General features: G+C 39.9%; 1 protein-coding gene and 2 long non-coding RNA genes across 4 annotated transcripts in view; 2 read left to right on the top strand and 1 right to left on the bottom strand.

Moving 5' to 3' along the window:
• SGPP1 (sphingosine-1-phosphate phosphatase 1) overlaps positions 1-15,787 on the top strand; it is a 48,199-nt gene that overhangs the window by 19,185 nt on the left and 13,227 nt on the right. The window contains exon 2 of one of the 2 annotated variants that reach the window (XM_015143868.3): positions 14,351-14,440. The exons of the other annotated variant lie outside the window; for it this stretch is intronic. Coding sequence (XP_014999354.1) covers positions 14,351-14,440 — 90 coding nt within the window. The remainder of the gene's footprint in view (positions 1-14,350; positions 14,441-15,787) is intronic. 2 annotated transcript variants of the gene reach the window in all.
• LOC144330284 (uncharacterized) lies at positions 362-6,324 on the top strand. Its single transcript, XR_013396323.1, has 2 exons — positions 362-1,124; positions 5,901-6,324. It is a non-coding gene; the product is annotated as an uncharacterized LOC144330284 (long non-coding RNA).
• LOC144330286 (uncharacterized) lies at positions 9,209-13,066 on the bottom strand. The gene is made up of 2 exons (XR_013396325.1): positions 12,158-13,066; positions 9,209-9,242 (listed from the first exon to the last, which is right to left on the bottom strand). It is a non-coding gene; the product is annotated as an uncharacterized LOC144330286 (long non-coding RNA).

Raw genomic sequence — 15,787 nt, 5'->3', positions numbered from 1 at the left:
ACGTAAACCCAGGAGGCGGAGCTTGCAGTGAGCCGAGATTGCGCCACTGAGCTCCAGCCTGGGTAACAGAGCGAGACTCCGTCTCAAAAAAAAAGAAAAGAAAGGAAAAAAAAAGAATGTAGTACAGAGGGAAGCTACAAGTTAACATTGTTATTCTGCTAAGAGAACAAGCAAGATAAGTACTGAAATTTATAGAAGACTTAGAAAAATTTAAAAATTAAAAAAAAGAAAAAGCTAATGTTAATTTTTCATTTCCTTACAATTTGGAAATAGTTGGGACCATATTATATGTGGAGTTTATTTTTATTTAATATTATACGTGATTATTAATTTTATATATCAGTTTATTTGGGTAAAGCTACTCAGATTTTTTTTTTTTTTTTTTTTTTTTTTTTTGAGATGGAGTCTTGTTCTGTTGCCCAGGCTGGAGTGCAGTGACCTGATCTTGGCTCACTGCAACCTCTGCCTGCCAGGTTCAAGCGATTCTCCTGCCTCAGCCTCCCCAGTAGTTGGGAATACAGGCGCCTACCACCACGCCTAGCTAAGTTTTGTATTTTTAGTAGAGGTGTGGTTTCACCATGTTGGCCAGGCTGGTCTGGAACTCCTGACCTCAAGTGATCTGCCCGCCTTGGCCTTCCTGGGATTACAGGCCTTGACCACCATGGCCAGCCAAAGTACTCAGATTTTTTATCAAAAATGATCAGAACATCTAATCTAGATGTTTTTCTGAAGGTAGTTTTTAGATGAGTTTAACATTTAAATCAGTGGACTTTGAGTAAAGCAGATTACCCTCCATAATGTGAGTAGGTCTTATCCAATTAAATGATGGCCTTAAGAGAAGAAAGACTGACCTCCCCCAGAGAAGAGTGAATTCTGCCAACAGAATGGTTTCAGACTTGAGCTACACATTAACTTTTTCCTGGGTCTTCAGCCTTTTGGCCTGCCCTGCAGATTTTGGACTTGCCAGCCTCTACAATTGCATGACCAATTACTTAAACTTTTCTTTGTATATGTAGATATACATATCCTATTGGTTTTGTTTCTCTAGAGAACCTCGAGTGGTACATTATGTAATGAATTTTCCCACCAATATAAATTCCTAGAAAACAATCTTTAATGGCCAGGCACAGTGGCTTATGCCTATAATCCTAGCCCTTTGGGAGACTGAGGTGGGCAGACCACCTGAGGTCAGGAGTTCAAGACCAGCCTGGCCAACGTGGTGAAACCCTGTCTCTACTAAAAATACAAAAAATTAGGTGTGGTGGCACACACCTGTAATCCCAGCTACTCGGGAGGCTGAGGCGGGAGAATCGCTTGAACATGGGAGACAGAGTTTGCAGTGAGCCAAGATTGCACCATTGCACTCAAGCCTGGGCAACAAGAGTGAAACTCTGTCTCATAATAATAATAATAATAATAATAATAAAATCTTAATGAAATAAAATCTTAATGAAATTTTTAAAATGTTCCTATGAAATAGTTTTTATACTGTAGGGTTATGATTATTATAGGTCTTAGTATCCCCATTTATAGATGAGGAAACTAAGATGTAAAGAGATTATGTGACTAGCCCTAGCCCATGGTCCTACAACTAAAGAAGTAGCTTTTAGGGTGTCTGCCTAGTTTGCAACTCTCTAAAAGCTCCCTTACCTATAGGGAGGCTGTATTTTCTTTACAAGATCTCGTCCCTTAGGATTTGAGAACAGGTACAGAGTCTGAGCTGGTTTTCTCAATGAGGAAGTAAATTCAGAAGCCTTTGTCATGTGGACTGAAAGGCAGAGAAGCTGGTCAGCAGAAAAAGAAAAATGAAGTGGAAATACGGAAAGAAAAGATGGTCCTGTGACTGTTCTGTTTATAGTTGTGGTTTCTTCTCCAAGCTTAGCCTCATCCCACCTTAGGGTTCTGCGAGACACTCTCTATCCTTTTAATACATCTCCTTTTTTCCTTCTTAAAATAATCTAAATTGGTTTCCGTTATCTACATGTTTGGAGTTCCAATATAATGCATGAAGTAAATGGTGATAGGTCTATATAGTTCTATAAACTCATATTTTAACTACTTCATTGTAACCAATAAATTTGATTTATAATTATCGTATGTTATCAATAATTTTATGACAAACATTTAAAAATATGAATCCTTACCCATGTTTCTATATCCTTAGTGTAGAATTCTAGGATTGCTGGGTCAATATATATGAACATTTAGAGCTCTTCTGTGTGTTGACAAAATGCTTTCCATAAAGGTTGTATCAGTTTTCATTACACTAGTAATGTATGAGAACAAGGCATGTCTATCTTTAATGTGCCATTATTGTCATCTGTTTACATGTGTACTGTTCATTCCTAGAATTGAACAAAAATTCTTTCCTGTGCCTGCCTCCCATATTTAAGTTACTCTGAAAATTTTAAATTGTATTAAAGACAGTTTTTGTAATTGTTTTAATTGCAAGTGATTTTATTGACTTAATTTACTATCTTCAATGAATGTAAATGGAATGTGCTAAAATATACAAAATAATTCTTATTATGTATAACAGTGAGAAAAGTATATCAGAAAGATAAAAGCCCTTTTGTAGAATAACTGAAGGAAACGTTTAGATAAATTTTCTTGTGATGAAAGATGTGCAGTGAAAAGATTAGATAGTGGTATGAAATTTAAAACATCTAGGATGTCATGTGATCTGTTTTGGGTTTGGTACATTTTTATGTATTTGAAAATAATGTGAAGGACTTGTAATTTTTACTTTCTACTCTCTTTATAATATCTACAGATTTAATTTCAGCAAAAACATTCTTATTAGAGGAAATATGTAAGTGCCACAGATACAGCTCAACATTCTCTATGAAAATGAAAACAGAAGCCAGGAAACCCCTGCCAAACTTAAAATTGTTATCCATTTGTGTAATGATAAAAGTATAAAGTAAGAAGCATGATAAATTGGAAAAAGAATTAGAATTAGAATAGGTCACTAGAATATAATACTAAATGTTACTTAGCATCCATAGGTCTGTTCTTTAACTGTAAAGAGAGAAGGATAGAATTAATAGCTTTTTTTTTTTTTTTTGAGATGGAGTCTCACTCTTGTTGCCCAGGCTGGAGTGCAATGGCATAGTTTCAGCTCACTGCAACCTCTGCCTCCCGGGTTCAAGTGCCTCCTGAGTAGCTGGGATTACAGGCCTCCACCACCACACCCAGCTAATTTTTTGTGTTTTTAGTAGAGACAGAGTTTTACTACGTTGGCCAAGCTGGTCACGAACTCCTGACCTCAGGTGATCCACCCACCTTGGCCTCCCAAAGTGCTGGGATTACAGGTGTGGACCCACCATGCCCAGCTGGAATTAATATCTTTAAGATCTCTTCTACCTCTAATTAAATGAAATTTTTATTTAACCTTCATTCTAAGAAAAACTTAAAAAATATTTGGGTGATACTCTGCTTGATCCTAAGGATAAAAGAAATGAAATAACACACTTTGAACAACTTTATATATGAAGGGCAGCATAGTATAGTAGTTAAGAGCTCAAGACTCAGGAATCAGACTTCCTGTACTTGAATCACAGATCCATAACCTGATAGCTGGTTGACTTTGGGCAAAAACTTGACCCCTCTGTGCCTCGGTTTCATCTATAAAATGAGATGAATTAGAATAGCTACCCCATACAGTTGTTCTGATGATTACATGGATTAATATTTATAAAGATTTTAGAATAGCACCTGGTATGTAGTAAATTGTATGTCAAATAAAAATATTAACTTCTCAGTAAATAATAAATCCATATTCATTTCTCCTAGTGTCTGCCTAGAATTGAATTTTGGCTTAAAAAAAAAGTCTAGCCAAATTAACGGTCAGAAATAAAGGTTTGCTGGCTGGGCGCGGTGGCTCACGCCTATAATCCCAGCACTTTGAGAGGCCAAGGCGAGCAGATCATCTGAGGTCAGGAGTTCGAGACAAGCCTGGCCAATATGGCAAAACCCCATCTCTACTAAAAATACAAAAAAAAAAAAAAAAAAATTAGCCTGTGTGGTGGCGGGCACCTGTAATCCCAGCTACTCGGGAGGCTAAGGCTGGAGAATCATTTGAACCCGAGAGGCGGAGATTGCAGTAAGCTGAGACCGTTGCACTCCAGCCTGGGGGACAAGAGTGAAACTCCGTCTCAAAGAAAAAAAAAAAGGATTGCTGCTATAGCCAGTGAGTACCAAGAAAAAAAGAAAGATTGGGTTAGGTAGGAATAGAAAAGAAGTGGAGAGAGTTTCTGATATATATTTGTATCAGAAAGGTCAGTTAGAGAAAGGTCAGTTAGATTGCTATGACTGAGGAATGGGGGAAGAGATAGTCCCCCTAGTTCTGACTTTTTATAAAATAGAAACTAAGCTCTTATAGAATTGCTAAATTTACTAATGTGGAAAAGACAGAATTTGAGTTTGCCATTATAATGCGTTTCGCATTTTGAAAATTATCGTACTTAATGAGCTTACCACACTCACTTTTTCCTGAGTGCCAAGGCAGCTATACAACTGTTGTCACCACAGACTAGATTTGTTCTCAACCCTGGAGGTTTGAATAAGGATAAAAAAAAAAAAATCTGCACAGAATCCACACAAGACATTGGAGAAGTTTTCTTGAGCCTCGAAGATGATGAGGCTGGATTATCCAAGACATAAAAAAATACTTCAGTAAGGGCCTGGTGCAGTGGCTCTTGCCTGTAATCCCAGCACTTTGGGAGGCCAAGGTAGACAGATCACCTGAGGTCAGCAGTTCAAGACCAGCGTGGCCAGCAGGAGAATCGCTTGAACCCAGGAGGTGGAGATTGCGATGAGCCGAGATCGTGCCATTGCGCTTCAGCCTGGACAACAAGAGAGAAACTCCATCTCAAAAAAAAAAAAAAAAAAAAAAATCAGTAGATAATGAAGAAGTACTAATGACTTGGAAACTGCCTGGAAGTCTATATTTATTGGTTTCTGGAGAGGGAATCAGGAATTTCTTCCCCATCATCTGGAATGCTGGGGCCTGCCTGTAGCTCTGACATGTTACAAGCTATAACGTGTAGCCATACTCTTTCATCACAGATCCTTTCCTTAATAGGAACTGGAACACGGGTCCTGTTTTTTTAACGTAAGATTATATCAACTAGTATGGTAGTAAATAGCACTTCCCTTATTATGGTTTTTGATATAAAATATATTTTTTATTTTATTTTGAGACAGTCTCGCTCTGTCGCCCAGGCTGGCGTGCAGTGGCGCGATCTCAGCTCACTGCAAGCTCCGCCTGCCAGGTTCACGCCATTCTCCTGCCTCAGCCTCCCGAGTAGCTGGGACTACAGGCGCCCACCACCTCGCCCGGCTAATTTTTTTTTTTTAATTTTTAGTAGAGATGGAGTTTCACTGTGTTAGCCGGGATGGTCTCAATCTCCTGACTTCATGATCCACCCGCCTCAGCCTCCCAAAGTGCTGGGATTACAGGTGTGATATAAAATATGTTTTTAATTATAATGTGTATGTGGTGAGTTCAGTTGCTAAGTTGATTCTTTGTAACTTAAGAGTTCAAAAAAGAAACAGTAGTAACACTGACATCAGATGTGAATAGGTCAAAACCATAGATTGAGAATGTTTTAAATTATATTTTTCTCATTTAATGTGTACATTAAATGATTACATATGGATCAGTTTTTTTGTTGTTTTTGTTTTGTTTTGTTTTGTTTTTGAGAAGGAGTCTCACTCTGTCGCCCAGGCTGGAGTGCAGTGGCATGATCTCATTCATTACAACCTCTACCTCCCGGGTTCAAGTGATTCATTCTCCCACCTCAGCCTCCCAAGTAGCTGGAACTACAGGCGCATGCCACCAGGCCCAGCTAATTTTTGTATTTTTAATAGAGATAGGGTTTTGCCACGTTGGCCAGGCTGGTCTCAAACTCCTGACCTCAGGTGATCCACCCATCGCAGCCTCCCAAAGTGCTGGGATTCTGTTTCTTAAGTTTACTCAAAAGGATTTTCAGATTGCAGTTTATTATGGTGGGTTTCACAGATGCTCTTAGAACTAGGGGTTAACACAGCCCATGTTTCAGGCCAGGAACTGAATGATACTTTGGCCTTTGACACCATGTTTTCATGAATGTAATATGGTAAGACTGGTGGCTGAAGGCTTATGTTTACTTCATTCAACAAGTATTAATTGACTGCCTACTATGTGCCAGACACATAGTAATACAGGCAGGAGAGAATTGCTGGTGGCTTAGAGCAGGTAATAATGGTAGCGTTAGAAGTGGTCACATTCTGGATATGTTTATTTTTGTTTTTGTTTTTGTTTTTTTAACTTGAGGTAAAGCTTCCATAAAACTAATAATTTTGAAGTGAATAATTCAGCTCTAGTACATTCACAATGTCATACAACCGTTGTTTCTATGTAGTTCCAAAACACTTTCATCACCCCAAAAGGGAACCCTCTACCCATTAAGCATTTGCTCCCCCTTTCTCTCTCCCCCCTGACTCCTGGCAGCCATCCATGTTGTGGCTCTATAGGTTTACCTATTTTGGATATTTCATATAAATGAAATTGTATAGTATGTGACCTTTGGTGTCTGGCTTTATTCACTTAATGTTTTTGAAGTTCATCCATGTTGTAGCATGCATCAATACTTCATCCCTTTTGTGTTGACTACTACTACATTGTTTGTATATACCACAAATTTTTTACCCATTCATCTGTTGATGAACACTTGGGCTATGCCTGCCTTTTGGTTATTGTGAATAGTACTGGTATGAACATATGTATAAATGGTATAAATGTATCTGTTTGAGTACTGGTTTTCATTTCTTTGGGGGATATAGTTAAAAGTGGAAATGTGTAAGTCATATGGTAATTCCGTGTTTAACTTTTTGAGGAACTGCTAAACTGCTTTTCATAGCAGCTGCATCATTTTACATCCCAACAGCAATGTACAAAGCTTGCAGTTTCCCCACATCCTCACCAATACTTGTTACTTTCCTGTCTTTTTTCTTTCTGTTAATTATTATAGCTATCCTAGTGGAGTATGAAGTTGTACCTCACTGTGATTTTGATTTTCATTTTTCATTTTCATTTCCCATTTTTTGAGACAGGGTTTCACTTTGTCACCCAGACTAGAATTCAATAGCATGATCTCAGCTCACTGCAACCCCCACCTCCCGGGTTCAGACGAGTCTTCCACCTCAGCCTCCCGAGTAGCTGGGACTATAGGCATACATCACCACGCCTGGCTAATTTTTTGTATTTTTCGTAGAGACAGAGTTTCACCATGTTGGCCAGGCTGGTCTTGAACTCCTGACCTCAAGTGATCTTCCCGCCTAGGCTTCCAAAGTGCTGAGATTACAGGCCTGAGCCACCACACCCAGCCGAGTTGTAAGTTTTGATGAAATTCCAGTTTACCTATGTTTTTATTTTGTTACACATGTTTTTGGTGTCATAGTTAAGAATCTGTTGCCTAATCCGGAGTCATAAAGATTTATCCCTGTGTTTTCTTTTCAAAAATGTTTTTTTAGATTTTCTTTCTTTATTGAGTCAGGGTCTTACTCAGCCTGGTTGAGGCAGAGTAAGGTTGTCCAGGCTGGTCTTGAACACCTGGGCTCAAGCAATCCTTCTGCCTTGGCCTCCCGAAGTGCTGGAATTACAGGTGTGAGTCACCACACCCGGCCCCTGTGTTTTCATCTAAAAGTTTTTAGCTCTGATATTTAAGTTGTTGACCCATTTTCAGTGCATATATGGTATGAGATAGGAGTCCAGCTTCATCATTTTGCATATAGATATTCAGAAGTCCTAGCACTATTTGTTAAAGAGACTATTCTTTACCTATTTTTTTTCTCTTTTTTTTTTTTTTTTTTTGAGACGGAGTCTCGGTCTGTCGCCCAGGCTGGAGTGCAGTGGCCAGATCTCAGCTCACTGCAAGCTCTGCCTCCCGGGTTCCCGCCATTCTCCTGCCTCAGCCTCCCGAGTAGCTGGGACTACAGGCGCCCACCACCTCATCTGGCTAGTTTTTTGTATTTTTTAGTAGAGATGGGGTTTCACCGTGTTAGCCAGGATGGTCTCGATCTCCTGACCTCGTGATCCGCCCATCTCGGCCTCCCAAAGTGCTGGGATTACAGGCTTGAGCCACCGCTCCCGGTCTTCTTTACCTATTTAATGGTCTTGACATTCTTACTGAAAAATCAGTTAACCATAGGTATATGGGTTTAGCTTGGGGCCCACAATTCTATTTCACTGGTCTGTATGTCTGAACTTATGTCAGTACCACACTGTTTTGAATACTGTAGTAAATTCTGAAATCAGAAAATATGAGTCCTTCCACGTTGTTGTTCTTTTTTAGTATTGTTTTGGCTCTTCAGGATGTTTTGCAATTCCATATAAATTTGAGGATCAGCTTTTCAGTATCTGCAAAAATGCAATTAGAACTTTGACAGAAGGGCTGGGCATGGTGGCTTAGGCCTGTAATTCCAGTGCTTTGGGAGGCTAAAATGGGAGGATCACTTGAGCCCAGGAGTTTGAGCCCAGGAGTTGAGCCCAGGCAACATAATGAGACCCCCATCTCTATAAAACATTAAAAAATTAGCAGGGTATGGTGGTGCACACCTGTAGTCCCAGCTACATGGGAGGCTGCAGCAGGAGGATCGCATGAGTCCAGGAGTTGGAGGCTATGGTGAACCACTCCTAGATTATACTTCAGCCTGGGTGATAAAGCAAGACTCCACTCCCCACCCCCAACCAAAAAAAAAAAAAACTTCAATAGGGATTACATTGACTATAGATCACTTTAGATAATAGTGCTATCTTAACATATTAAGGTTTTTTTTTTTTTTTTTTTTTTTTTTTTTTTTTTTTTTGAGATGGAGTCTCGCTCTGTCGCCCAGACTGGAGTGCAGTGGCGCGATCTCGGCTCACTGCAAGCTCCGCCTCCCGGGTTCACACCGTTCTCCTGCCTCAGCCTCCCGAGTAGCTGGGACTACAGGCGCCCGCCACCACGCCCGGCTAATTTCTTTTTGTATTTTTAGTAGAGACGGGTTTTCACCGTGTTAGCCAGGATGGTCTCGATCTCCTGACCTCGTGATCCGCCTGCCTCGGCCTCCCAAAGTGCTGGGATTACAGGCTTGAGCCACCGCGCCCGGCCAACATATTAAGTTTTAATGTATTATGTCTTCTAATCCATAAACATGAGATGTCTTTTCATTAATTAGGTCCTTTTCTTTTATTTTGAGACAGTCTCTCTCTCGCTCTGTTGCCAGGCTGGAGTGCAGGGGTGCAATCTCAGCTCACTGCAATCTCAGCCTCCCGGGTTCAAGCAGTTCTCCTGCCTCGGCTTCCTGAGTAGCTGGGATTATAGGCGCACGCCACCATGCCCAGCTAATTTTTGTGTTTTTAGTAGAGACGGGGTTTCACCAGGTTGGCCAGGATGGTTTTGATCTCTTTTTTTTTTTTTTTTTTGGAGACGGAGTCTCGCTCTGTCGCCCAGGCTGGAGTGCAGTGGCCGGATGTCAGCTCACTGCAACCTCCGCCTCCCGGGTTCACGCCATTCTCCTGCCTCAGCCTCCCGAGTAGCTGGGACTACAGGCGCCCGCCACCTCGCCCGGCTAGTTTTTTGTATTTTTTAGTAGAGACAGGGTTTCACCGTGTTAGCCAGGATGGTCTCGATCTCCTGACCTCGTGATCCGCCCGTCTTGGCCTCCCAAAGTGCTGGGATTACAGGCTTGAGCCACTGCGCCCGGCCAGGTTTCGATCTCTTGACCTTGTGATCTGCCCGCCTCGGCCTCCCAAAGTGCTGGGATTATAGGTGTGAGCCACTGCACCTGGCCTTAATTAGGTCTTTAATTTCTTTCAGTAATTTTTATAGTTTTCAGTGGACAAACCTTTCACTTCCTTAGTTAAATTTATTCCTAGGTATAAGTATTGTATTCTTTAGGATGCTACTGAAAGTGGAATTATTTTTCTTACTTTCATTTTAGGATTTTTTAATTGCTGGTGTATAGAAACACAGCTGATTTGTGAGTGTTGATCTTATACCCTGCAACTTTGCTGAATTCATTTATTAATTCTAATATGTTTTCTTTATGGATTATTTGGATTTTCTGTCTTTAGGATCACTTCATCTGTGAATAGGGATGTAGTAGCCCCCCTCATCAGCAGAAGATATGTTCCACGACCCCCAGTAGGTGCCTGAAACTGTGGATAGTACTCAACCCTATATATACTTTTTTTTCCTGTACATATGTATCTGTGGTAAAGTTTAATTTATAAATTAGGCATAGTAAAAAAAAAAAAATCACTTTATCTAATTTATTATTTCTTTAGTCATTAAGATCTGTAATCTTTTTTGTCTGCTTACTGATGAAATTCTTTACTTTGACACTTAAAGGTTCAGAATTCTGTTATTCAATGGGGAGTAAATATGAAAGTCATCATGTCAAAACTAGATCAAGTGTTCCCCAAAATGTTTTTTTTTTAAATTTATTTTTTTTTTTTTTTTTAAAGACATAGTCTCATGTCATCACCCAGACTGGAGTGCAGTGGCGTGATCTCAGCTCACTGTAACCTCCACCTCCCAGGTTCAAGCGATTCTCATGCCTCAGCCTCCCAAGTAGCTTGGACTACAGGTGCGTGCCACTATACCTGGATAATTTTTGTATTTTTAGTAGAGACGAGGTTTCACCCTGTTGGCCAGGCTGGTCTCGAACTCCTGATCTCAAGTGATCCGCCTGCCTCGACCTCCCAAAGTGCTGCTGAGATTATAGGCATGAGCCACTGTGCTTGGCCCCAAAATTTTTTTTCCATAAAAAAATCTAGAGAACCTATCATAAAGGTAGAGACTAATGACCAAAAAAAGTCAATCAATAAAAATGACTTATTTTGTTTTCTTTAATCACCTCATCCCAGTGAAATCTGAAGGTGCCATGGAGCAGAGGAAAAGAAAGCCTCAGCTTCTTTAGCCTCTGCATCTGGCTTGAGAACATTCCAACTCTCCTTTTTAAACTCCTTGGACATAGTAAAATTGAATAAATGTGGGTTAAGTCATACTTGGTTTCATTGCTCCTGTTGAAAAGCTCTACCTTTCCCCTCCCTACCTTCAGCTCTAGCTTCTGAGACTCTATAGGTGATTTTTTCTTCAGTCTGTTGTGTATGAAGAACTCTTATCAGTAATTTTGTACATTTTTACTTCCTTATAGGGTCCAAGTTAAAAAAGAGAAGGAAGCGTAGAAAGATTTTTTTTAAGTTGATTTTTTTCTTTTTTTTTTTTTTTTGCTGTCAACAGCTTTTTAAAAATTAGACTTTAAAGATTTTTAAAGACTTTAAAGGTTCAAGTCCCTGCTGTAGAGACAGACACCACTGTTACCTCTCACCCAGATTATACCAACAGCCTCCTAACTGGTCTCCCTGTTTTCAGCTTGCTCTCTTAAAATTTAATCTCTACATAGCAGCTTTACTCAAAACCCTGCAGTGGCTCCCCATTTGATTAACAGTAGAAGCCAGATTTCTTATGGTGGCCTCCCAGGCTCTACTTGATCTGGCCATGCATTACCTCCCTAACCTCTTCTACTTGCTCTCTCTACTATGGCCACAGCTAGCTAGCCTCCTTGCCAGTCATACTTGGTGATCAGATACTTTGTTCACTGATTCCCCTGCCTAGTATATGCTATTCCCACAGATAATCTGCTTGGCAAGTATACTCACGTCACCTCCATTCCGTCTTGCCTCAGTCTCAACTTCTCAATAAAGCCTATGCTGACTATCTTCTATTTAATACTGTAACCTGTCCCATTTACACTCTGAAACTCGACCCTATTTTTATTTCTGTTTTAATTAAGATAGGCTTGTTTATACTGTGGCAATGACTTAATCCCCAAATTGCAATGACTTAACACAACAAAATCTTGTATCTTGGCCAGGAGTGGTGGCTCATGCCTCTCATCTCAGCATTGTGGGAGGCCAAGGCGGGTGAATCGCTTGAGCCTGGGAATTTAAGACCAGTCATGGGCAACATGGTGAGACCCTGTCTCTGCAAAATATTAAAAAAAAAAAAAATTAGCTGGATGTGGTGGCACACCTCTAGTCCCAGCTACTCTGTAGGCTGAGGTAGGAGGGTCGCTTGAGTCTGAGAGGTGGAGGTTGCAGTGAGCCAAAATCACACCACTGCACTCCAGCCTGGGCAACAGAGCGAGACCCTGTCTCGAAAAAAAAAAAAAAAGGTTCTTGTGTTACAAATCCATTATGAGTTGGCAAACAGCTTTGTCCACTTTGACCCACAAGGACCTAGGCTGATGGAAGCTTGCCCATCTTGTGATGCATCTCAACATGTGGTTTCCCAGGGTCACATCTATAGGAAAGAGAGAGTTCAAAGGAAGATTGAAAGTGGCGTAAGTCACTTATACATATTTACATATCATATCATTTGCATACTTTTGTGTTTATTATTTAGTGCCTCCTCTAGCAAGAGTAAAAACTTACGCTCCCAGAAAAGAATATAATTATTCTCCCAAGGATATTTAGAATGTAAAATTAGCAAAACTTGATTATTGGTTGAATGCAATGGCTAAGGAAAGAATTCGGGATAATTCATGTTTCTCATTTGGATTACATGGTTTTTGGTGTTTCCAAATGAAATAGGGAATATCAGAGGAGGAACAAGTGTGGGTGATAGGACATGAGTTTGGTTTGAGGTGTAAATGGGTTTACCGCCATAGGGACCTCAAGGTGGAGATAATGTGCAGAGTTGGATATATGCTTCTTAAACCCAGGGAAATGGGTAGGTCTTCAGCATGCCTAGTAATAGTTAAAAAATAAGAAGGGGGGCCAGGTGCATTGGCTCTCTGCGCCTGTAATCTCAGCACTTTGCGAGGCCAAGGTGTGTGGATCGCTTGAACTCAGGAGTTTGAGATCCCATCTGTAGTCCTAGCTGCTTGGGAGCCTGAGGCAGGAGGATCGCTTAAGCCTGGGAGGTTGAGGCTGCAGTGAGCCATGATTGTGCTGCTTAACATCAACCTTGGTGACAGAGTAAGACCCTGTCTCAAAAAAAAAAAAAAAAGAAAGAAAGAAAAAGGTAAGACTGTCAGTAACTACTAAGGACAGAATCTTTCTTTATACTAATGTTTAAAGAACAAAAAGAGGAAGATACGCTCTTGTGTGGGAAATGCAACAAAAAAATGGTGAAAGGGGAACCAGGAGAGTATGAAGCTATGACTATCAAGGATATTTAGAGTTTCAAGGAGAAAGTGAGGGACCACGTTAAATGTAGTAGATATGTAAACAACAACAACAACAACAACAACAAAACAACTCTGCCTGTAGTTCCAGCTACTCAGGAGGCCAAGGCAGGAGGATCACTTAGGTCCAGGAGTTGAAGGTGGTAGTACGCTATTATCACACCTGGGAATAGCCTTAGTACTCCAACCTGGGCAACATAGACCCTGTCTCTCTAAAAAACAAAACAAACAAAACAAACCACCAAACAACAACAATTGTGTACTAAATATTTTCTACTCTTGTTACAAGCTTACTTAACTCCTTTGCTCTTTTATTTCAACCCAACTTCCCTAACCACCTTGGCTTCAGTTTCACTGAGAAATTTGAAGTCATCAGGCATAAACGGCCCCAAATGTGCCCTCCCTTCTTCCCTTTACAAACTTACCACCATGCCCATCCATCCTTTCCTCTTTCCCTCCAATCTCAGGACATTTCACAGCCAACTCTTCCACTAGTGCCATTGATACCAAGAATTGTCTACACTTTCTGTTTATGCTTTTTCCCTTTTATGATTTCTGTTCCTAGTATTCCACAAAAATTTTTCTCAGTAAGGGGACTATTTGAAATTTTAGTCGATGGGCGAAAGTGAAAAGCTAAGTACAAAATGTTGAATACTGAATACAAGGTAGGGGAATAGCAATATAAATTGCAGATAGCAGTCACTGATGAAATGAGAGGGAGATAATGCCAATCCTCCTCCCCAGACAACTGAAGACATTTACATGGACCAGATTCAGGTACTATTCCAGAGGCCCTTTCATTTTGGCGGCCATATTGAAAGTATGTCTCTTACCTGTCCTCCTCCTTCTATACCATGCCAGTGATTGAATCTTCATTGTAGAAGCAGAAATGAGCCAGTTCCCACAATAAAGAATGTAGACACATGAGATTTCATTCATCTGTGCAAAAGTATTTCTTGAATGTCTGCTATGTGCCATACTCAGGGTTAGGTGCTGGGAATATAATGGGGAGTAAAAACACAAATTTCTTCTTTTAGTGGAGTTTACAGAATAGTGATTTGATTTGTCTTTTATTTGTTTATATCTAACTTAAATTTGTTTAACTGATTTTCCTTTTATTCCCCTTTAGTATCCTCTTATATATGGACTGATTCTTATTCCCTGCTGGTGTTCTCTAGTTTGCCTAAGTAGAATTTACATGGGAATGCACTCCATTCTGGTAAGGAAAATGTTGTCTTCTTAATACTTTATTTTTTATGACATTGACAGTCAATTTTATAATTTTTAATCATTTGCAAACTTACCTGGAGCCTAAATGAGAAAATATTGTAAGTCTTCTGACTTTGTTTTGTGAAAATATCAACATGATGGTTTATGAATATTAATGTAGTAGTCACATATTTCATAGAAACAGTTTCCAGCAATCACAATAGCCAAGTATAATAATCAAAATAAAATTTCTTCCTCCTTCCAGTCTCACTTTTATTTTCCTTCGCAGTCTTTTCTGTGTCTCTCCTATCACTGAGTCAAAACCAGCAATGTGACTACAGAAACCAAGGAGAGCTCCTAAGTATTGTTGAAGAAGCAGTGACTAGAAACTATGTGAACTTAAACTTTCCAGGTGCCATTTGTATTTGCATATTAAACTCTGCTTTTCTTTCCCATCAGTATGTTAGGACTCACAGTGGACATTGTGTTTTGAGAATGCAATTCGGTTCCCAAAGCAGCAGCACAGGGACCCTGTACTATTTGCAGCCACACCCATTCACTTTTCTTCCTCTCTATCCCTACTGACACCCCCTTAGCTCTGGCCTGCAACATATCTGACCAGATTACTGTGATAGCATCTTAATTAGTAGCCAGCTTCCAGTTTGACACTGCTCCACCAGTATTGTCTGTTTAATAGACTTTCCAAAACACAAATATCATTCCATACTGAATTATTAGGTTTCCTCCAATGCAAAGGGTTTCTTACCTCCATAATTTTACAAATGCTATAACATTTACTTGGAATGTCCTTTTCACTTTCTTTACCTTAACTATCCCATTCATTCTTCAAGACTCACTATAGATGTTCTTAACCCCTCAAAGCCTTATTACCTTCCCCATCTTCTCTTTCTCAAGACTTGTGAGGTGACCCTTCCCCACTTATCCTAAATTGCAATTGCTTTTTTCCTTATCTGTCAAGTATACTAGACTCCAAGTTCCTTGAGAACAGCAACTGTGTGTTTTAACTCTACCTTTAGCATCCAACATGGTGTCTCATGAGGCATCTATGAATGAATTATGTATTATCATGGAGATAAAGGATCAGAAAAAGAGGTGGAGGAATTCATGGAATTCTAGTTTTTAATGGGTCATATCAGTTTTTTTCTTGTCTGTAACAACTTAAGATTTTTAGAATTTTTTTCTCATATTATTTCATTTGCTTATTTCATAGCTATAGAAATGTTGGTTTCTGTTTCTCAAATTTCTTGTTTCCAGCACCTGCTCCTTCACAGATAAATTTCTAGAAGTCTCAAACACTTTTATTTTGTTGGGAGGCAGGGTGTGCTGTAATTTTTCG

The sequence above is a fragment of the Macaca mulatta genome, chromosome 7, assembly GCF_049350105.2.
Source record: "Macaca mulatta isolate MMU2019108-1 chromosome 7, T2T-MMU8v2.0, whole genome shotgun sequence".
NCBI lineage: Eukaryota > Metazoa > Chordata > Mammalia > Primates > Cercopithecidae > Macaca > Macaca mulatta.
This window is presented reverse-complemented; position numbering and strand designations above follow the sequence as displayed.